Consider the following 21,903-nt stretch of genomic DNA (forward strand, 5'->3'; position numbering starts at 1 on the left):
TCAAAGATGTCAGGGCTAAGGTTTAGCTCTTCACTGACCCCTGGGATAAATTAGAGCTGTTTATGTGGGACACTGTTGGGTAAGACTGAGAGAGTGAGCCCTCTGCTGGTGAAACGTATGTTTTTTGTTTTTTTTAAATAGGCCATCGCCGAGTCTGTCTGACCAATGGAGCATGATGTTCCTCCCTTCTCACCTCCCTGTATAAATACTCTCTTCTTTTTTTCCTGCTTCTCCAACTCCTTCTTTTGCATCTCTTACAGTCAGGATTTTTTTTATTGTAAGCTACCTCATTTGCGCCTCTTTTTAACAACCGTTTCAGGATAGAAGAAAGACTTTTAGCAAACACCTTTGCTCTCTGCTCTTTACACAGATCCTCAGACGATGACAAAATTGACTAAAAGACGTGCTTAGGCTATGTTTCTGAACATTTGACTGTACTGTGCAAATTAATGTGTTGAGAGGAAATAAAAAGGAGTTAATTATTAGATCACTTACAGATAATTTTGTTGGTTAAACTGCTATAAATCATACTGCTATGTACACCTCTTATTCACCCTGTATTCTTATCTGTACTTTGAATTTATAAAGAAATAGGCCACAAACAGTTTTCATCATTGCACACATGTATTTATGAAAAAGCATTAAACAGTAGACAAATGGTGGTTATTTGTTTAACATATAGGAGGATATAGTAACAATAACTACTTGAAGAAGTATAATTGGATTACATGAAACTGAATAGTTGTGATTTTTTGTCTTTTTTTTTTTTTTTTTTTACAAATAACAGAAATATGGCATTTGTCAAGGCACATGTTAGTTTAAACACATCAACATAGCTGTCAATCAAACATTTGGCTCCAGGTTTTTTTTGACTGTTACAGTCATGACTTATGTGTGACTGCGACTGTTACCAGAGTCCAACATTAAAGGCGATTTATAGGCTGTCCTTATAGCCTCCACAGTCTGCTTCACACTCAAATCAGGACACAGAAAAAGAGCCTTATTAATCTGTGCTGGAAGACTGTTAGTCTTTTACTTAAGATGGGAACGTTATCCAATTTTCATCATGTATTAAAAGTATTCCTATAAACATACAAGGTAAAATACTGAGTGAATATGGTAAAGCTGCCATGTTAATGATGCTCAATCTTTCTCAGGTTAATTTGTAGTGGATATTACAACCTGGTGAAAAAAAGAATCAAAAATTAACTGAATAGCACAAAAACAGATACAGCAAAGTAAATATGATTTTTCCTCCTGTTCATGCATGAGAGACTCGTTCAGTCTCTGCAGACACAGGTCACAGCTGAAGTTATTTTCCCTTGTTTCCATTGTTAAGGATGTTTGTAAAAAGATAAAACTCCTCAGAGACTTGAAATGCACTTAGGGATAAAACCTGAACCTCCTATGAACATGGCTTCCTTTAAATAAGTGCAGCTCTGAAGGATCGTCTTTGAAAAACAAGAATTACTGACAAAATCGGATTTTAAGATGCTTTGAAAAAGCACAGGTATATTTATATTGAGATGCTCTGTAGCTGATAGGGAAGATGTTATGTGGCTCAGTGTATATAAAAATAAAATAATGTTGGATTAAGGCAACAGATGGACCTGCAGCTTTGAATTCTCGTTGTTAAATAGCAGTGGTGCATTCAAATGAACTCAAGTTATTATGCAATGCTTTGATTTTCAGTTGAAGTAAATACTTTGCTTAAAAGGAAGTAATGCAACAAATCAGATTGTTTGCATCCCTGACAGTAGTTTGTAGTCAGCAGAGCAAAACCATTGACTGTATAAAAGAAGTGGACGTAACCCACTGGTTTGTAGACGCCTCAAGGTTGGCAAATAAGATATCACTTTCTTTTTTTTAAGGCTGAAGTTATAATATTTTGGCAAGAGGTGCCGTGGTAGTGCCTTGTCAATCACAAGGTAGCCATGTCTTAAAGCATTCTTTACTTTATCATCTATTTGACTCGAACTAGGACCATCATTGACAAAAAGTAACATCATGCTGCATCACAGAAGATCTCAAACTAGTGTTTGAAGCCATTAGCTCATTAGGAAAATGTTCACTGAGGTAATAATCAAGCAAGATGTTGTTTTTTCTTATCTGACTTCTTAGACTACAAACAGCTGATTTGCCCCCTGCTGGCCATTACAAAAAATGCAGGGTACATACACCTGCACTCTGGCATCGCTATTCAAACCCAGAGGCTGAGTGAGTCCACTTCTTATTGACAGTCTATGAGTGAATTCTGACATGTTAATCGTTGCTATCAAGTGGAAAGCATTAACCATGAAAACACATTCATACTGCACACAGCTAAAGGCATGTCTCACATTCTGATATATTCTGTATGTATGAGATTTTGCAGAGCAAAGCAGCAAATACTATGGGTACGTTTAATTACAGGCTGTATTTATACCCATAAATAAACCCCATTGAAGAGTTCCTTTTAATATACAGATTATCTTATATGAAAATATTACAAATTGGAGGGTACAGCTGTGTTTTCAGTGATTCTTTACACTGATTTTTAAAATATCTTTCCCCACTTTGTCAGCATCCAAAGTAAGAACGATTGAAAAGGTTCAGTTTTTTAGTATAAGGGGTTTCTACTTTGGAAGGTGATGAATGTCCTTGGCTAAAAACAGGTCAGTGTCTATGTTTACTTTCCCTTATAAAAACACATTTCTTTGGCTCTTTGGATTAACTTGACCGATCCTCTTAGCTGGCTCAAGCTCCATCCTGGTAAATGCACTTGTGGCTTTTATACTTCATTGTTATAAGAGTGTATCTTCAGGTAAAAATGGCATGCAACAGCTTTTAAACATCGCAGACTGGACAAGGTACACATGATACAAAGTGATATAAAACGTATGACAATAAGCATGAGAGTCTGTGGATAAGCACTGATACAGGCAAACTATACTGTGTTGTTTGTCCTCCTCGATTTGTTGCGACGGAAACAACAACACGGCCCCGCTCTACTCTGACAGGTGCACGGCTACATGTGGAGCAGGGGCGACAAAACAATCCACAGCGTTCAGCAGAGACTCTTTGATCCTGCTGAGTAGAGCAGAGGGGGCATGCCATTCAACGATTTTGTCTTTTGCAAACAAATGGAAAAACTTTTTTTTTTTAACGGGAAATGAAATTTTACGACGGCGAATAATTAAACCATAAAATTAAATGTTATAAAGAAAATACAAGAAAATATTAAGAAAATGAAAAAAAGGTACATTGATATTCAGATTTCTGGATTTCAATTCCATTTACAAACTTCTCTTCAAAATAAAACTTTTTGTTTTTAATTTTGTTTTCTTTACAACTTTGAATGAGTTTAATAAGTGCTAAAATTAGCTAAACGAATACAGAACAGATGCCAAATATTTTCAGATTCCAGCTGAACGTGCCGCCTCTCCTTTGTTTTTAAACTGTTTACTACTAAATAAGACGTCTTTGGGTTTTGAACAAGCAATCTGACTAAGTCCCTTTGGGCTCTTAGAAAAATGGAAGTAGTTTCATGTTCTGACATTCAGAAATTGGCCTGTAAATAATTATGTATCATGACTTTTCTCCTTTAATTTTCATTTTCAAATCTACTTTTATTGCTGGGAGAAGTTGTCCACCCCACAGTGGAACATGTTTACTTGTGTCTGTCTGTGGCAGTCCAGGTATTGCTGAAAGTTGAGTCCATGCTCAGAGGAGGACATGTTGGGCGGAGCCGTCAGAGGACTGATGTTGGCGTTCTCCTGGTTGATGGCGGACGTGCCCACCACGGGCTCGCTGTGGCTCCACTGGAAGTAGCAGGAACCTTGAGGAGGACTCTGATCCAGAGTGGTGTCGGCCCCCCTCAGGCCTGCAGACCCTGAGAGAGCCAGGGCGTCGCCCCCTGCTGGACTGGAAGAAAAGTGCTGGTTGAACATGCAGCTGCTTTGAGTGGCTGCCTGGCCACACGCCAGCCCCCCCTGCTGAGCGTGGTTCAGTCCAGTGAGGCTCCTTGGCCACAGTCCAGCATGCGGGAATGTTTGGTTTTCTGGAGTTTGGCTGTGGCACGCTGGCATCAGCTCGTGTCCGTTCTGCGTGATGCCAACGTGAGTCTGCTGCTGACTCTGTGGCCACTGCTGGACCTGTGGGTTGTTGGTCTGCAACGGGGGGCTTCCCTGCATACACGCTGGGGCAAAGGGAATGGGAATATTCGGCGAGCCTGAGGAATTAAAGTCATTGCAAGGAATCAGGGGAGGCAAAATGTCCATGACGCGGGGTGCTACATTATTTGGTTTCACAGTGCTCTGCAGGAACTGTCCGTTTGCAGGAGTGTGCAAACTGTTTGGAGGACACAGCAGAAGTTGACTGGGCTGCATCTGTCCAGAGATGTGGCCGTTAGAGGCCTGCCCACAGGACTGAAAAGGGGCAGAAGCGCCAGGGACAGTGAGCTCCGGGAGCTCTATAGACGGGCTGAAAATGTCCTGGAGCTGCAGCTGCTGAAGAGGTGGCAGGTTAGTGTCAGGCTGATTGATCAGGGGACCGTGGTGGGAGAGTTTCTGGGTGCTGCTGAACATCTCAGCAGACTGTGTATTCACTGCTCCGGTCATTTTATTCTGCTGTGGAGCGTGGATACCGTTCATTGGATTGTAAGGACGATCGGGGCTCTGTGTCTGAAAGAGCTGAGGATCACAGAGTCTGTTAGCAGCCTGAGTGAAGAGATCCTGCTGATTATTGTTGTCTGCTGTGAGGCAGCTGGGAGAGCTGCCGTTCAGACAATCCTCCCCATTCTCCTTAAACAAAACACCATCAATGTATTCAAAGATGTCATTAGTGAGGATGCTGTCCAGCTCCGAGCTAACGTTGCTCTGCTGCAGCTCCTCCTGACTGAATCTCTTCAGGGCGTTTTCCCACTCCATCAGCTCCGCCTCGCCCACGTCCAGATTCTGCAGCGCTGCACAGAAGTCACTGTCCTGAGTCATTTTCTCCAGGTTGTCAATCACAGCCAACACTGACTGTTTGGCCTCCTCTTTAACAACACTGGTTGTGGCTACAGCTCCACTGTCCTGCCACCCATCACTGGGAACGCTGACCAGGGCGTGGGTGTTCCTAAACACCTGGTCAACAGGTACAGGGGGATCCACAGTCTTGGTGTAGGCGGTCTCGTCCTGTCTCAGGAAGCAGTCCAGCAGAGAGCCGGGGGACACGTCCTGGTTCATGTCACTGTTACCGAACATTTTATTGAACTGAAACTGGCTGACGTCCACTGTGGGGCCGGTGTTGTAGAGGAGGGCCTCTCCGGTGGTGAAGCTGAAAGGAAGCTGCAGCCTCCTCTGACGCAGGTATTCCTCCCCCTCAGCGTTCCTGAAACAGACCAAAAAAACCCTGTTAAATTACTGAAGCCAACATCAGATCAGAGATTTTCAAGCTTTATTAGAAACTTAGAAATCGGCTAATAGGGTACAATTTTATCCACCATCAGAGACGTGGCAGTGACGCTTTTAAAGCATCAAACACTCACACTAGAGCTCTCTGATATACGATGATGAACTCCGGTCTTCCTCCTTTGAAGATCAGCTTGGCGTTGGCCTTCACCCACACCCAGCCACTCGATTTACTGAGGAGCCTGAAGACCGTCAGACCGCTCTCTCCTGTTTTCATCACTGCGATACAAAGACAAAGCAGACAATGAGAGGTTATCATCGAGCGGCAGGAAATGTGTCTTGTAATAAGTCGTAAAAGCAACCATAACATATAAGTGATTTAATTTGTATTGAGCCTGTTATGGTTTATTTACTGTGAGGATGGCATCAGAAAAAGGTTTGTCCTTTGGGTGGAATAAAACAGCAGATTTCTCTTTTGTAGGAAGCTCAAGTTTTTCCAAACATTAAGATTATCTTTTCTGGATCAATTGAAACAAGTTGATGACAAAACTTGACGCCAATCTGGGAAGTGTTTCATGAGATATTTCACCATGTTGGAACACACTGTATTATGTAAGACAACATGACTAAAAACCTTCATTATTTAGCAGTGATTCCTAATACATTTTCTTAAAACAAATCTTTTTATTGACAGTGAACGTGTTGCTGCATCTCCATCAAATACCAACTTTAATTTGAGTAAAGCCAACTTACTGCGTATGTGGTTGTCGGCGCAGTACATCATATCAGCTGCATGGATGAACTGGTAGCCGGAGCCTTTCATGCACAGTTCAGTCTCTGAATAGCCCAGAATGACCCTCCCCCTGCACAGGGACACAACACAATTACAGTTTAGAAAGTAAATCATCCACTGGAATAAACTTCAGTTAACAAACAACAGTTGACCAAATAACGCAGAGTAAAAGCTTATTTTCGTAAGACCTGGAAAAACATTAGAAGATGGTGTTGTGAGATGGACCATCTGGATTTTTTTCTGTTGCACAATTTGTTTAAAACGCTCCACGCCAGGAAAATAACATTCACCGGCCAAAGTAATACATGAAATTGGAGAATTTGCAGCACCTGCTATCAATGCCCATGGGTGTGAAGTCCAGCTTGTGTTTGCTCTGAAAGAGGAGCATTTTGGTTCTGATCTCCACGATGGACGGAGCCTGGACGGGCATAGCGATGGCGAACAGAGCCAGCTGAGGTTTGTTACACGTCCCGTTGTCCCTCAGAAACCTCTGACCATGGAGGTACTTCAGCCGGCCATGGAACTTCAGAGCCTGGATTTGGGATAAAAGTATGCTATGAATAACTGAAACAAAAAAGCTTATTGTGCGTTTGTTTACTTTCAAAAGAACTGCATTAGATATGGGATTAGTTCAATTCAAGCAAAGGCAATCAAGAAACATTACAGCCAGTTTTTGCCATTTTTTGGACAATATAAATTTAAATATTATTCTCACCAGAAAGCCAGAGGAGTTGTCCAGGAGGCAGCGGAAGCGACACACAAAGCTCCTCTCCAGGAAGGACGAGTTCTCTGGAGGAAGCTGCTCAGGACTGTACATCACTGTGCTGTCACAGGTCTGCAAGGCTGAACACACGGGAAGAGAAAACCATTACATTACAAAAGTGTCCACCTGAACCAAGAACAACCGATATGCTCATGCATTATTTAGACAGAGGTGTGGGGATTGAGCTCAAGTCAAAACCTGGTTTAGAAAAAGGTCTGCTTGACATTCCCGGTTCTTACCGTCTCCATCACCGTCAGCCGTCGGGGGGTTTAGAGCGAAGTGTAGCTGCTGTCTGAACAGTGAGCGGTCATCAGTGTGGATGAGGTCAAACACACTCTGATGAACCACATCAGACTGTCGGCAGAGGAGAGAACACAACACAAGTCGGATTAGACTCCAGACTCCACCTTACTATCTGGGTGGTGACATAGAAGGAACTACAACTTTGATCACAAACCATGGACGTATCATGTATGTGGACCGGCCTCTCACCTGATGAAAGCCCAGGTAGTCCTTGATTGTGGCTGAGGAGTAAAACACAGATCCGTCTGATGTGACGACCATCACGAACCCGTTCAGAGCCTGCACAAATAACAGACAGTCAGCGCTCACAGAGGTTTCAAGTTCATACATACGTGTTGTTAAATGTTACTGACGCACGCAGACTCAGAAGGATTCCGTTTGTAGTTACTGTAGTTGTATTATGTGAGTCCTACATGCGGTGATGGAGTTTATTTATCACAAAGTTGTCATGTAAACTGCAACCTGAGGGCAGCAGCGTTTACAGTAAACAGGATCCTCTGGTGTAAAGGAAAGCTCACAATATGCTTTCACTAAATGTAAGTCACAGCAAACAGAGGCAGAACATACAGGTCTGACCTGCCTCTGTCATGTTATGGTGTATTTTTGTCCTACATTGCAGAGGACACTGAATTATAAATCCTGCTGCCTGTTATAATCCAACAATAAATCAACAGCTGCTGCTTTCAAAGCCTCTTTGTGTTAAACAATCAGCGCCTGTTGTGATTATTATGCAAGACAAAGTGTGAAAACGTCCCTGACAGGTGACAGTCAATAAACACGGTGCAGGGCATTTGACAAGCGCAGGTTTTGTGGGGAACCACGAAGCGTGGCCGAGCTCTGGCGAGACGAGCGGCCTCACCTGTCATAACTTCCTCCTGAGCGGATAGAGCTGGATTAGCTGCACACAACTCGACTAACGCACAAATAAACAAAGTCTGACAGAGCAGCGATGCACCTGAGAGCCTCGGGCTGTTCTCCATCAGCCCGTGGGACCTTTTCTCTTAAGAACAGCGGGAACGTTTACGCAGCTTTTTTGTAAAAAAATCTATTTTTAGTGCTGCTGGTTGGATTGTTGGTTTCCTACATGTAGGAACTTGTTGTTATTTTCACCTGTATATTGTCAAATGCATCTAAGAGCCCTTGCATAGAGCTTTAAGATACGTATGAAATGTAAATAAATGTAATATAATATAATTAATATTTAGCGTCTCAGGGTAACTTGTTTCTGTGTCCTACCTGTAGCAGCAGATCCCCCTCAGAGAGGCCTGCCGTGTCCATGTTGTTCCCGTTCTGCCCGTTTACTCCTGGAAACATCCGGCTGCCGTTATTGTTCTTAATGGTGGCTGCACAGAGAAACAGAACAGAGAGGTTAGCAGAGGTTATATTAACATCATGGCTATAAAGAAAGACTCTTAATCTCCTCTACTCTTTTCTTAGACCTGCTTCTTATCACTCATCACAAAGAGCACAAAGTAAGATTTGAACTCATGTCTGGAATGTGGATTTGTTGCAATTCCAGTTTAATTAATCCAGTTTGCAGCTAAGTTAAGGAATTTGTCTTTGACATGAATAAAAGCACAAACCAGACATACCGTTCGCTCGGTTCAAAACTATAACTGTATATTTAAGATGTAGTGCAGGGGAGCAGTTAATGGCTCTTTTATTTAGTGTTCTTGGAAAATGTGACGAGCGGAGCATCAAATCTTCCATCTTGCACGCAGACAAACTGCATAACCTCTAACACAAAGCTCTCAGGTGACCCTCCTCACCTTTCTCTGTTACAGTTTTAAGGTCCTGTGACTTAAAGACTCTGAAGCAATAAGACACCACAAGCATTCTTTTGAGCTGCTTGGCACCAAAACCATGCCAGACAACAATGCCTGTTTAGACAACCCTTTCCAGGTAAGGGATTATATAAGCCTTACAATGTCTCTTTGTGCTTTTGTATTTTGGCGATGTGTGAGGTACCTTTGTTACAAACAAACTCTCACTGAAAGCAGACGTTGAATACCTTTGTTAATACTACTCAGGCAGCGTTTGGCACGACCATAACTTGGAACAACGATTCCCTTTTCTCTGTTTGTTTTGGAGTTACCTTTGCATCTCTTGGCAGTGCTGGAAGCCTTTTTAGTGTTCATCATTATTCTCTGGGCTGCACACCATGTCATGTCATGTTTGGATTGTTTCTCAAAGTCAATCACAGAGTCGTGCCATTGTTCTAAAAGGTGTAAACAAGGGAGTAATAGAGCATGTTGATGCTTTCACATGTTTGTGCTGCAAGCTTCAGGTCCCAATAGGATGCGGACGTTTACAAATAACAGTATACGTTTGGTTTGGCAACACTTGAGTTAGTTTATCTCATAAGAAGCCTTCTAAAAGTTATCAATTAATTCCCCTATTCGCATCATTTGTTGTTGTTTTGTGTCTCTTTGTAGTCGTTTTATCTTTCTGTAGAAGTTTTGTGTGTCTTTGTTTATGTGTATCTTTATCGTCAATTTGCATGTCTTTGAAGTCTTGTCTGTTTGTGGTTGTTTATAGTCGTTGTGCATCTACTTTTAGAGTTGGTCTCGGTGCATGTTTTGATTCTCTTTGATGTGTTTTTGTGTCTCTTTTCAGTCACTTTGCATCTCTCTCATCTTTGTGGGTTTAGTCTCTTATAGTTCTTTTGTGTATCTTTGTTTCTGTTTCTATTCATTTATTGTCTCTTTGTGTTTTCCGTCTCTGTGGTGTTTTATGTCTTTTTAAAGTTGTCCTGCATCTACTTGTAGTTTTTGTCTCCTCCGTTTTCATCTCCTTCTGGTCACTTTTTGTCTCTTTAATTTTGAAGTTGCATTGTCTATGCAGTCATTTTGTCAGTGGTATTTCTGTCTTTGTTTGAATCTTTGTGGTCATTTTGCATGTCTTTGTAGTTGTTTTGCATCTCTTAGTCGTAGTTTTGCATCTCTTTCTGTCTTTAGAGTTGTTTGTATTGAGTTGTTATCATTTTATACCTCTTTGTAATTCTTTTGTGTCTCTTTGTCGTCGTTCCGCATCTCTTTGTTTTCTTTCCTTATAACTTTGAAGTCATCTGTGACCATTTTGTGTTACTTTGAAGTCGTTTGTGTCTCTTTGTGGTCATTTTCTGTTGATTTAATTACTTTCCAACAACAAATGCAAATAGTTCCTTTAAGCAGAGGCTCTGATCTTGAAACCCCCTGGACCTGTGCCTAGTAGGCCTGTGCCGTAGTCCAACCATGCTTGTGTGTGATGCCTTTAACATGTGCTTAAAATTCCTTATGAGCAGACTCGAACAATAATCTGAATGTGAGATCATGACTGCAGCAGGAGAAGAGGCAAAAGCAGCGGCCCGGCTTGAGTGGAGTTTTAGTTGTTGGTGTCCTTCCAGACGACTGGAAGAGGACTGATCTGGCAGCCTGCATATCTGCTCTCACATACACACACAGAAGTAACACACATACGCACAACAACACGCTCTGTGCTTTTGCATTTGCCCCTATGTTTTTGTTTTTTTTAAGTAATAGCCAAGTGTGGCTATTGGCCGTCCCTTATCTGAACGACCACTACAGGAAAATCCCAGGATGTGGCCTCTCCCAACCCGTCCGCCCAGTCCTGTCACGCAACTTCTTTAAGGAGGGAAGGAGGCCCCTGAACACTCCCACTCAAACACAGACACATACACACTCCCAGCCCACCCCTCAGCAAGAACTCAGACAGTGTTTACACAGACACCCAGACCTGCTGGGCCACATGTCAACACCACGCTAAGCACAAGACCATCCACGCATACAAGCATGTGCAGCCAGTACAGGATCAAAATATCGTCCTTAAAAACAAATAATAAAGAGCCGAGCAAACATAATCTATTCCCAGTGCCTGAGCCAAAAGCAGACTGTGCCACTTCAAGTCCAGATCTGAACAATCCACCACATCCCTCATGTTGTAGTTTTTTTTTCTTCTATTCAAAGTTTGCGTGAGTAATAGGACCGCCTGTTTGTTTTCCTTCCCCCACTTTTGAACTCTCATTCGTGTTCTCCCTCCTCACTTCTTTCCGAACGAGCGTAACAGTTTATGGCGCTGCAGACTTATTCGTGTGCACTTCCACTTCTCCGCGCGGCTGCAGGAGAAAAAATGTTTAATGATACTTGGCGAGAGCTTGACCAGAGGTTGGAAAGCGATTCTTGTTAGTTTGTGGGAGGCACGGAGGAGGAAAAACACACATTCCCACTAACTTCAAACATGCACGCCGCCTCCGCAGAGCAGGGATAGGGGGGGTTCACACGTGCCCAAAATATTGTTGCTCAATAACTTTTTCAAAACTGTTTGATTGGTATCAATTCGTGATGCGTTGCAGCCTGTACCCAGGCAGAGGAAACGCTCCTTTTAGGAGAGGCTATGCAAGACGCTTTTAACGACACGTTGTAGTTCTGATGACAGAAAAACTCCTGTGAGAAGCTGATCGGAAAGGTCAGGGTTTCTCATAGTCCAAGATGACACAAACAAGCCCAAACTAACCAATCACAGGCCTGCACTTCTCTACAATTACTTTCACTTCTGTGTCGCTGCAGTCTGCTGTGGTCGCACCTCTGACCTGGTTATGTAAACAGAACATGCAGGTAGCCAGGCAGCTTGAGAGAGAAGATTTTCTAAAGTGTCATTCAGTTCATTATTAAGCAGGCATACAGTATAAGAGCTAGTATAAATCTCCTGGTAAAATAAATGCTAAATAAAAAATAAAAATAAGGTGACTAAACATGGCGACCATATTCTCAGCAGACATTTTGACTTGTAACAGGAGGAGAAGCAGGCGTTAATAATGACTTTAACAATGGTTCTGTTCTATTCAGGTGTCTGAGAAAGCAAGGTCAGGCAGTCAGCATGCACACAACCAGGACCATGCTACTGTAAACACCTGTGCTTTTCCGCCTGCTAAACAAAGCTAAAAAGTATTCTGTGAAAAAGGCCTATTGTCAACCAAAAGCTGATCCCTCATTGGCTGCCTCGCGGCCACTTTTAGAGTCAGTTTGGAGCCCTGCCTTCAGTAATGTTCAGTCTCTTGCTCCATACACGCTCTGTTTATACACTTAAATGCTCAGAAACCACTTTATACAACAGTCAACACATGATGAGTGCTGCTGTGCATTCTGTAGTCTGTTAATAAACTTTAATAAAGGAAGTATTGACTCTGAATCACATCTGAATTACAGTGATTCTCAGTCACAAGTTTGGGGGCTGCGCAATAAAAGCCACTCATCAGTCTGTGAGTGATTAGAGTCACTTCAGTTTTCAGTGTTGTTTGTCCTTCATAGAAACTGATGACCTCTTTTCACCTTTCAGCTTCTTACTCTCAAAGTTTCCACTCCGCCACCAGGAGGCGCTGCTGCAGCTCTCCGTGCAAACACTGATTGTTTTAGCTTGAATGCATGACTCAGTCAGAAGAACTGCTGTCTGTGGTGGTTAAATAGATTTAATACTGCTACACCCATGAACCCCTGGAGAATAGTTTGATTCCTCCTTTGATATCTGATTACTACAAAGCAAAAGAAAGAATGTTGTACAATCCATGGCTCTTTAGTGTTGGCTCAAACAGCCCCCGTCAAATATTTGACAGCAATGACGCGCTCTCTCACACCAAACGTTTGCCCTGAAAGCTTCTTCCAAGTCTTTTTCAAGCTGAGGTGAAATGTGACACCACGAGAGGCCACTTTTAAGCATCAAACTGTAGCTTCCTGTTTCAGAAAGCAGGCCATTATGGGATTGGTGAAATGCAGAGCGTGCTTTTGATGCAAGATTCACTCCGGGCAAACATCCCTGTCATTCAGAGAATGAGTTAGCATTTAAAGGATTTGGCTTCTTTTCATAATGGGGCAATTAAGTGAAATTCAAAGAACGTTGATGGGAAGGTGTTTCTTGACATGCAATCCAGACTGACGGTTCAGGGAAACACGTTAAAGTTAAGGATACAAAGAAAGAAGTAGGTTACGTCTTGGCAGTGTTTAAACGGCCAGATGGGGATAGTAAAACATTAAAAACAATCACCCTGAACCAAAACTCTTGCTTTAAGTTGAACTAACATAACCTACTGTACGTACACAGTGTGAGCATGTGCTCTGGAGCTGAGACTCACTGCAACTAAGGAGAGAAAGGAAATGCTGTCACGCGCTGGACATCTGCCAGATTCGGGGAGAGTATAAAGCATGCCAGCAATGCATAAGGGAATATTATCTTGATTTGAAAACATTTAGTTCCAGTAGATCCTGTACAGAGATCTGTGTTCTCACGCAGATGTGCAGGAAAGGGGCAGTGCTCGCCGCAAATAACAGCCAATGAGCTGGGTCACTCGGTGCACAGGTTCCACCTCCCATTAGTCTTTTGATTAATGTCGCCGTTTACTTCCATGACTCAAGGGGAAGGAAACGGACTCGATTTTTTTTCATGATCAGACAAGGGTGTCATGTGGGCATGTCAAGGAAAAGAAGGAGAGAGCAGCTTTGGATTGAAAACAGAGGTTTGCTCAGCTAGCTTCAGGCTTTTTATGGATATGGAGGCACAAAGTTAACGTGGCAATTTGTTGGGTTTCAGAGTACAACCAGCATTCCAAGAAAAGTTAGGAGCCCAAGAGAATCAAGCACAATGTTACCGTCTAGTTCTTTTTGACATATATTGAATTAAAAGCAGCACAGAGACCAGATAGTTCTGCTTAAAATTAATACATGTTCTAGTTTTCTGAACTCTGAATTTGATGCCTGCAAAGTTCATCAAGTTTTTACACATAATCCCAATGTTTGGGGTTCTAACAGAACATGTGTGAGCAGGTGTCAAAATGACGATACACGTGTACGTTTTCCTTTCACAATGACAGCTGACGACAGATTCACTTGTACTCTGTATTTTTTCTCTCCGTTTGTTGTCACACCATGTTCAGGCCCCAAACGCCTCGGGCCGGCCCTGCAGCTCTGAAAAGGCTTGTTTGTTTGCTGTAGTACAAAACCCCTGGAGCAGACCTTGATGATCACAATAAACAGTGATTACACACCATTCAGGACACAGTGTCTGTTTTGGTGGTGGTGGTGGAGGTGCTGGTAGTGCAGCCTGGGTGCATCTGATTTTTTAATCCACACTCGGAGCTATTTTTGGTCGTTTGTCTCTTTTTAAAAGTAATGTGAGTGAATGCGGACTGGGCACCGTGACAGAAAGAATCAAAGCTAAATTCAGGTTTCTGTGTTAGGCGTGCCTCGCTGAAGAGATCCCTATCAGTCTCCAGGCAGGCGGCCAGAGCTCTCAGAAGAATCATGTCAGGCAAACGTTTAAGGCAGAATACCTGCCTTGTGTCCTACACAATGTCTGAGGCTCGGCTCAGACTGCAGAGCTATACACACTGTTTACACATACGACTATATCCTTGTTATCCCCGAACAATACTGAGCTGGATGTTTGGCGGACCGCTGCATTATATTCTCAAGTCAGTCTGAACGGCAGATTTAAGTAAGCACTGGACGGACATTGGGCATCATCAACAAATTATCTTTTCATGCAAAATGCAAGATTTAAAAATAAAGGTTTTTAATAAGACGCTCGTGTATGCCAGAAGGAGCATCAGCTCACGTGATCTTCCATTCTCTCAGTGGATCTTACACAAAAGCAAACAAATCGGAGACTGAAGCGACGCTGCAGTTTGCTGTGGTGAAGCTGCGCAGTGAGGAAAAACGAAAGCAGGAGTCAAAACGTGTCTGGATGAGAAAACGGTCAACGCAGTCAACTTTCCTGAGCGAGAAGTTGAACTGAGGTATAAAAGATATTAAATCTATCAACAGTAGCATGCTAGCTAACATAAAACCCCTTTCCGACCAGAATTAGCGCGCTGAAGCAGGTTTTGCAGACCCGCTAAGAACTGACATTAAACTCTTTGGTAAGCAGCATGGAGACCGGTGAAGATGTTACAGTGGTTATGTCTCTATTGTATATATTACTCACTCAGTCTGTTTATCAAACTCCGAGGCGATAATAACCGAGGTCTACTGCAGAGCCATTTGACCCGGGTCTGAATGCAGATTATAATCTGGTTTTATGAGCAGTGGCTCCGTCCACTTAAAGACTTGTCTCTCATTGGTTGTTGTGATCCAGCTCCCAAAGTACTAACATCATCATCCAGATTTTAAAACCTAAAATATCAAACATGTTTGATATTGAGGCAGTCCCATCGAGTCTGCAAGACATTGGAGAAGTTTAAGGGCCTGATCAGACGGCGCGTTCTAGCAGCAGGGGGCTTTTTGTAGTTGTTTTCAACGAGAAGCTTTTAGCACGCTGCTTTTGCGTTGCTGAGCGCCACATGTTTTTCCGCTATGTGAACCTCGCATTTTCGGGGGAAACGCTCTGAGCGCCTCGAGCTGAAAAAACTTCAACTCAAAGCAGAAAAGAGCCCGACGTCATGGGCGTTTTTTCCTCATTGTCCAATCAGATGAAAGGAGAGGCGGGCCTTCTGTCAGTTTACATTATAACGGTTAGATAATGACAGCTAATGATTCGGTGGTTGCCTTAACAACAGTTAAATAAAAAAGGTACAGCGAGCTGCTCTTTGCATTTTGCAGGCTGTCGCGCTCTGTCTGCTCGGGCTCTAGGACTGGTCTGTACACCCTGCACATTACCAGATCATGTGGGCCAGCACCAAGTTCCAAGAGCAGATTTCTCTGTTGGGAGGAGTTGAGTCGAGTATAAATCAACTCAGAACACAGAGTGAGCTCTTGGATGTTGAAGCTGTTGGTAGACAGAGACGAATATAAATGTTTGAAGTCTGGAAATATATGTAAATGCAATCAACACTAAAAGCTAATCTAATGTCCTGGATAAAAATCACTGTTTGTATTTTCAGATTCCTTCCAAACCCCGACAGACCGCGAATCACAGAGTTTAAATAAGAGTAATAATACATCCTCTGCGATTCTGATCCTCCAACTGAACTCCGAGAGCGACGACAGCTGATTCTGTTTCAGCGTATAAACAAACAACAGCATTTTTTGGAAGACTCTAAATGTCACAGAGAGCCTTGGTGGGTGAGCTCGGCTCCGGCCAACAGGGAGCCAGAAAAAAGAGAAATGGGTTTGGGTCTGAGGGGAGATGTAGCGCTGTGGTTTCAGAGCTGGAGGGACTGAGAACAAACCTTCCAGAGAATGGAAACGGGAAAAAATGAAAACATGATTAAATCTGTCTCTCAGCGGTTGCTTGCATTCTCACGATATAGTGAAAGACGAGTCAGGAATCAAGAGCCAACAGGCAACTGCTGTCACCCCAGCTAGACGCCCTCATCTCATAGATTACTGTACAGAGTTGGCAGGTGAATTAAGCGCAGGTTTATAAGTAACAAACAACAAGCTGATCAGGAATCAATAACCAACAAGGCTGGGCTTCCCCTGATTGGTTCTCTTTCTTTAAAGCTGTTTGCCAGGCCTTTAAATGTTGTTTTACCTCTTTCTCCCTCTACACTTGTTTTGTGTGTATGGCTTTGTATGTACACGGTTCAGATATCCCAAATACAGAATTATATGAAATTATAGCACACGATACGGTGTTACCACATCAACCGTGATTGCAAACAGGCCCTGGATGTTTTCAATGAACTTGGAAAGCCAGTGCACATTTTTCTCCAATTTCTAACAGCGTCACACAAATATGTCAGCAGCAGTGAGCCACAAGCCTTTCAAAATATCCAGCGCTGCCTCGTAAAGTCACGCTATGAGGCGCACAGTCCAGCTCGCCCAGAGAGGGAGATCTGCCATTTCAAGGCAGCCACAAATAGCTCGTTCCATTATCTGGTCTTTAAATCTCCCTCGCTCCCTCTGAAACTGCTTATGTTTGTTCTACTCTCTGAAGCCTTTCTTTTACCTTACAGTTTATGGGATCTTTATCTTAACTTCCAGGCATGTCCCCGCTTGAACGCCCATCCCAGGTTTATGTTTTGACTGGGATAACCCCAGAGAGGCATCCTTGGTGATCTCGTTTAGATGTATTGCAACAAAACTAAACTGTTTGGAAATCCATTGTTGCACCGCCATCATCGCTCGAAATGTGCAAATTCATCCTGTCCAACTCGATAAAGCTGAAACCAGGGCTGTTACTCATCTCCCATTTTCCCACTGAGTTGAGGCTCAGAGCTTATCATCCTGCACAGCTGTCGCAGCGTGTGAATCTGTTTACTTTCTCCACTTTCACACACAAGCTTTTTCTGAGTGTCTGCTAAGTTGGTGTTGTTTTTGCACAAATCCAGTGTTTTATCTTTGCTTCATTTCCTTTCTAAACGTGGCGGTCTTTGAATCATGTTGGCTTGCTTTCAGAGGGCAGCAACAAGACAATAGCCCCTTTCACACTGCCTGTTTCAGGCGGGAATGCTGCATCATTTTCCGCCTTGCTGTTCTTTATAAAAGGTATGAAAACAGAATGTTTTCTACACCCCTGCCAAAACATTGAGATCCTCTAATCAACTACTACTGGTCACCCCAAACAGGAGGCTAAAAACCAGAGGTGACCGAGCCTTTGTGGCGGCGACCCCGAGGCTCTGGAGCAACCTGCCCTGGCACATCCGCTCTCTTAAGACACACCTCTTCTCCCTGGCGTTTAATCGAGTTTAAGTGGACCTCTGGCAAATGTATTTTAGTATTTATGTTATTTATTGTATTGTATTGTTTAATTTATTTATTGTAATTGCTGCATTGTATGGGTCACTGCTTTCAATCTGTACAGCACTGTGGTCAACCCCAGTTGTTTAAAATGTGCTAAGGTACGGATTACGGAGAGAACAAATCATCAAAGTTCCTATCTGAGCTCATCTCTGCCAGCCATGCCAACCGAAAGCCACAAAAGAAGTCGAAAGATCAAAATAACCACACCACATGCCACCACTCATCTCATTGTCTTTCTGAAGTTCCCTTCACCAATGAACATTTGCTCTTTAAATCTGCCTCTATGTTCTGAGCAGCTTTGGCAGTTTGAGCCAACGACACAATTACATTTTTCATCAATCATTTCTGCAGAAACCTCAATAATTTGCCAACACGGGGACAAACGAGGCGCTGAAAACCAAAGAAGCATTTGTAAAACATAAAACTAGAATCATTAATTACTTTTATCCTTATTTACACGACTGATGTCATCAAATGACGCCTGTGACGAATGAAATATGGCCAGTAATCTGCAGAGATTCCAGTAAACACTACTATTGTTCCATTTGGTTTTAATCACCATCCATATTAATTAACTTATGACAAGTATAACACGATGTTCTTAAAGGGCTCAGGATATGATATAATTATGTATATATATATATATATATATACATAAATATATAAATATATATATATATATATATAAAATCCTGCACTAAGTGTTTTCTTTCTTTGCGTCACCTTGGTTAGAATAAACAGAAACGTGTCTTCCTGAAGCCGCTCGAACACTTCACTGAAGCAGACAAACAAATCGCTTCGACACACGACGCTGCAATCCAATATCCCATCTGATAATGAACAACACACTTCTTTGGCTCCCATTGTAAACGTATCAAACAGCCGTGCCATCAGAGAAAAACCGATCCCTTTCAACTGAGCTTTTCAAAACACTCGGTTGGCGTGACACAAAGAGAGTTGTCACGGTCGAGACGGCATGTTGTTATTGGTGTATCAGGTGTCACATGCCAGTGCCAAGAGCGCATGGGTGACTGTCTCTGAGAACGCGTTTGGTGCCTGTGGAAGCATTCAGACGTGTTCTGTTTAATCCACACCATAACACCACTTTCTTTAAAGCCAGACGTGTAACCTGTGCGGCACCGCCTCGTTGGGACAACTACTGCAGGCTAATCTCAAAGACTGCATAAAAAAGAACGGAGCTACCGTTATGTAACTTATTTTTGGCCAAGTTTTTACAAGAGACAGGAGTTGGAGAGGAGCTAGCAGTAAGCAAATGCTTGTACCAAAGGCTGATATATAGTTTACGAGATAAGCTAACATGCTAGGTATGCTGCTAGCTTGAAAATGAAGGAAGTAACTGGAGTTCTTGGATGGTCCGTACAAAAAGCTGTGTTTGTCCGATATTTGCATGAAAAAAATTCCAAGGGGCACCAACAACACAAACGCTGCCAAGATGTCGAGTTCAGTGAGGTAATACCTCAGTTCGCAGCATCGACCTGTCACTCAAAGTGGCCACATCTTTAATTGAGCATAACTTAAAGCCTTAATTTGGTTTAGATGAGTGAGTAATTCAACCCCCCATTCAGTAGGGTTGAGTGGAGAAATGAGCTTTAAGAGGAAAACTTGTTTTAATGTACAAGCTGTTTCATTCTGCGTTACAGTTTTAACATGGGGCCTAATTGGGATCTCTTTCGGAGCCGACCTCTAGTAGCCACGTGAGGAATTGCGAATTCCATGTTGGCCTCATTTTTGCTGCGAGTCGAGACCTCAGTCTGTAGTGTCGTACAACTAGTGAAGAAGGGTCAGCTTATAAACGCAGCATTAGTCATCAGAGCAAACCTTCACATACACAATCTGTCGTAATGCAATATGAGGTGTCGTCCGGTGATCTAACGTTACCTTTGCTTGAGGTTTGGGGGCTCACAGTGGATCAGATCTACAGCAGGCGGCGGGGTATCCTGACTTTATCACAGCAAGTTTGTGCAAAGCTTCAAAAACGCTGAGATTCCTAGAATCTTACCAAAGGCATCTTTCCCCTGCAAGGAAAACTCTGCTCCCAGTTAGTGACCAAAAGGTTCTGTTAAAGCACTTAAAGTTTCTTTTATTAGATTTAACAAACTTCTTATGAAGTGCAGCCCATCTTCTGAATATGTTAACATGATTGTCCTCATAATATTATTGTCATGAATGCGCTTGTAAACACACTGAATCATCCATGAGTCAGTTTTCACACGGCTTTGTAAACTGCTGGATGAAACGTACAGAAGACGTTCTGTTAATTACTTCAAACTTGTTTCATGCATTGTTTTTGAAGCTGTCGAGGCTATGACACACTTCCTGTTCTTCCAGCCAACTGCTTAGTAGAAGCTATTCATTGACGGCCTTCCTCTTGATGTGGATGAGGCATCTTCAGCAGATAAAAAGCAAATGATGGGGGTGTAGAGAGCAGAAGCTGGTGTCCGAGACAAAATGTGGCTAAAACGCTGCGGTTAGAAATGTGTAGAAATCCAGAGAAAGAAAAGACTAATGAGAGACCAACAAACTCTCTGAATGACTCTCTGGAGACAATGACCGAAGTTTACTTCAAGTTTGTCAATAAAATATTCAAGATGAGATCAATGAGCTGCAAAGACCAACATCATAAAATATTTAAAATGCACATTTATTAGGATTTCCCACTCTTTTAAAGTTTATGTGCGGTCAAAGCTCTAAAACACCAGACTCCTTCTGCTGGAAAACAGTGTACAGAGTATTTACGGCCAAGTTTGATTGAGGATGTCATTTCTTAAGATACGACGTCACGTGAATGCACAAGACGACATCCGAAACAACAATACATCCATTTAACAGCCATTTCATGCGAAACACTGACAAATACTTTTGGGTGGGGGGCAAATCATTTTGGCAAGGCCGCCTGCTGTAAAGAAAAGTAGTTTAATTTCCGTTTTCTATGAAAGTAACTTTGATGCAGGGATGGTTTTGGTTGAACATGACAATGGTATTTCCCCAAAAATACCAGGTTACAGGTATACGCCACAGTCTTCTTTGGCCTTTCCACTGTATAGCCAAAAAAGACAGTTCAAGTGGAGTCGCACCATACATGGGAAATGAGGCCTTTGACTGCAGAGTGTTGGCTGCAGGGTGTAAATGAGGTCAGTAGAAGAAGAATGGGAGGAGGGCTGTGAGCTGATGCTACATTCTTAAAAGTCTGTTGGTGGCTTTCAGATTTAAACTTACAACATGGATTGGAAACCGATTTTATCCTAAGTAAAGTTCTTTTCTGGCACTGCATATCTGAAGTATGTGGGAGGTGCCCTTTCTCACTAGAGAGAAATAGCGTGAGAAAAGTTGAAGTGTTGAAGCATCATTCACACATCTGGCCCCAGGTGTGTGATAAGAGTTTGACATGACTCCCCTGATGTTCCACATGTGCTGCCTGTACATAACAGTAGAGCTGCATTATGTAGAACCCACCTACCATGGAAAATATGTTAATCATTTTCTTGAATGTAGGCGAGCAAAGTTTATGGAAACTATTATCTGAAACGATGACACGATGGCGCAACTGAAGCACTTCAGCCTATCTTCCGTCTGCATAGCAGAAAGTAGGCAAAAGGGTGTGAGAACAAGCAGCGCTGGAATGTCACAACTCCTGACTGCATGTTACATGTCCATTCACACAGGAGGTGGGGAGTCAGTCTGACGCTACAAACCACAGACTGTTTAGTAAAGGAACCAGATGTTGGCCTTACTCCTGCCTTCTTTCTAAAGGCCAGCAGGGGGCGACTCCACTGTTTGAACAGTGAGTCAGACTGTGAGGAAATAATCAAACATTTCGCTTGATATATCACCTCAGTAAAGATGTTACGAACAATTTTACTGAGAAAAAAAGGTAGATTAAAAAACAAACTATGTGCTGCTCTTAAAAATTGTGTGATTGTAACAACTCCAAGGGTTTGGAACCGTTACTGTGTGTTCGCACCAAACGCAGTAGATGCGAAT

General features: G+C 42.6%; 1 protein-coding gene across 1 annotated transcript in view; it reads right to left on the reverse strand.

Annotated features, from left to right (window-relative positions):
• Nucleotides 1-438: 438 nt before the first annotated feature.
• LOC138592031 (aryl hydrocarbon receptor-like) overlaps nt 439-21,903 on the reverse strand; it is a 32,942-nt gene continuing 11,477 nt past the window's right edge. Inside the window, exons 3-10 of the mRNA XM_069662642.1 lie at nt 8,468-8,574; nt 7,421-7,510; nt 7,168-7,282; nt 6,881-7,008; nt 6,495-6,697; nt 6,126-6,235; nt 5,510-5,651; nt 439-5,352 (exon numbers count right to left, since the gene is read on the reverse strand). Of these exons, the coding sequence (XP_069518743.1) occupies nt 3,609-5,352; nt 5,510-5,651; nt 6,126-6,235; nt 6,495-6,697; nt 6,881-7,008; nt 7,168-7,282; nt 7,421-7,510; nt 8,468-8,574 (2,639 nt within the window). The 3' untranslated portion in view covers nt 439-3,608. The remainder of the gene's footprint in view (nt 5,353-5,509; nt 5,652-6,125; nt 6,236-6,494; nt 6,698-6,880; nt 7,009-7,167; nt 7,283-7,420; nt 7,511-8,467; nt 8,575-21,903) is intronic.

This window comes from Semicossyphus pulcher, unplaced genomic scaffold (genome assembly GCF_022749685.1).
Source record: "Semicossyphus pulcher isolate SPU_LCO1_2020_fin unplaced genomic scaffold, fSemPul1.0.p SCAF_15, whole genome shotgun sequence".
Taxonomy (NCBI): Eukaryota; Metazoa; Chordata; class Actinopteri; order Labriformes; family Labridae; genus Semicossyphus; species Semicossyphus pulcher.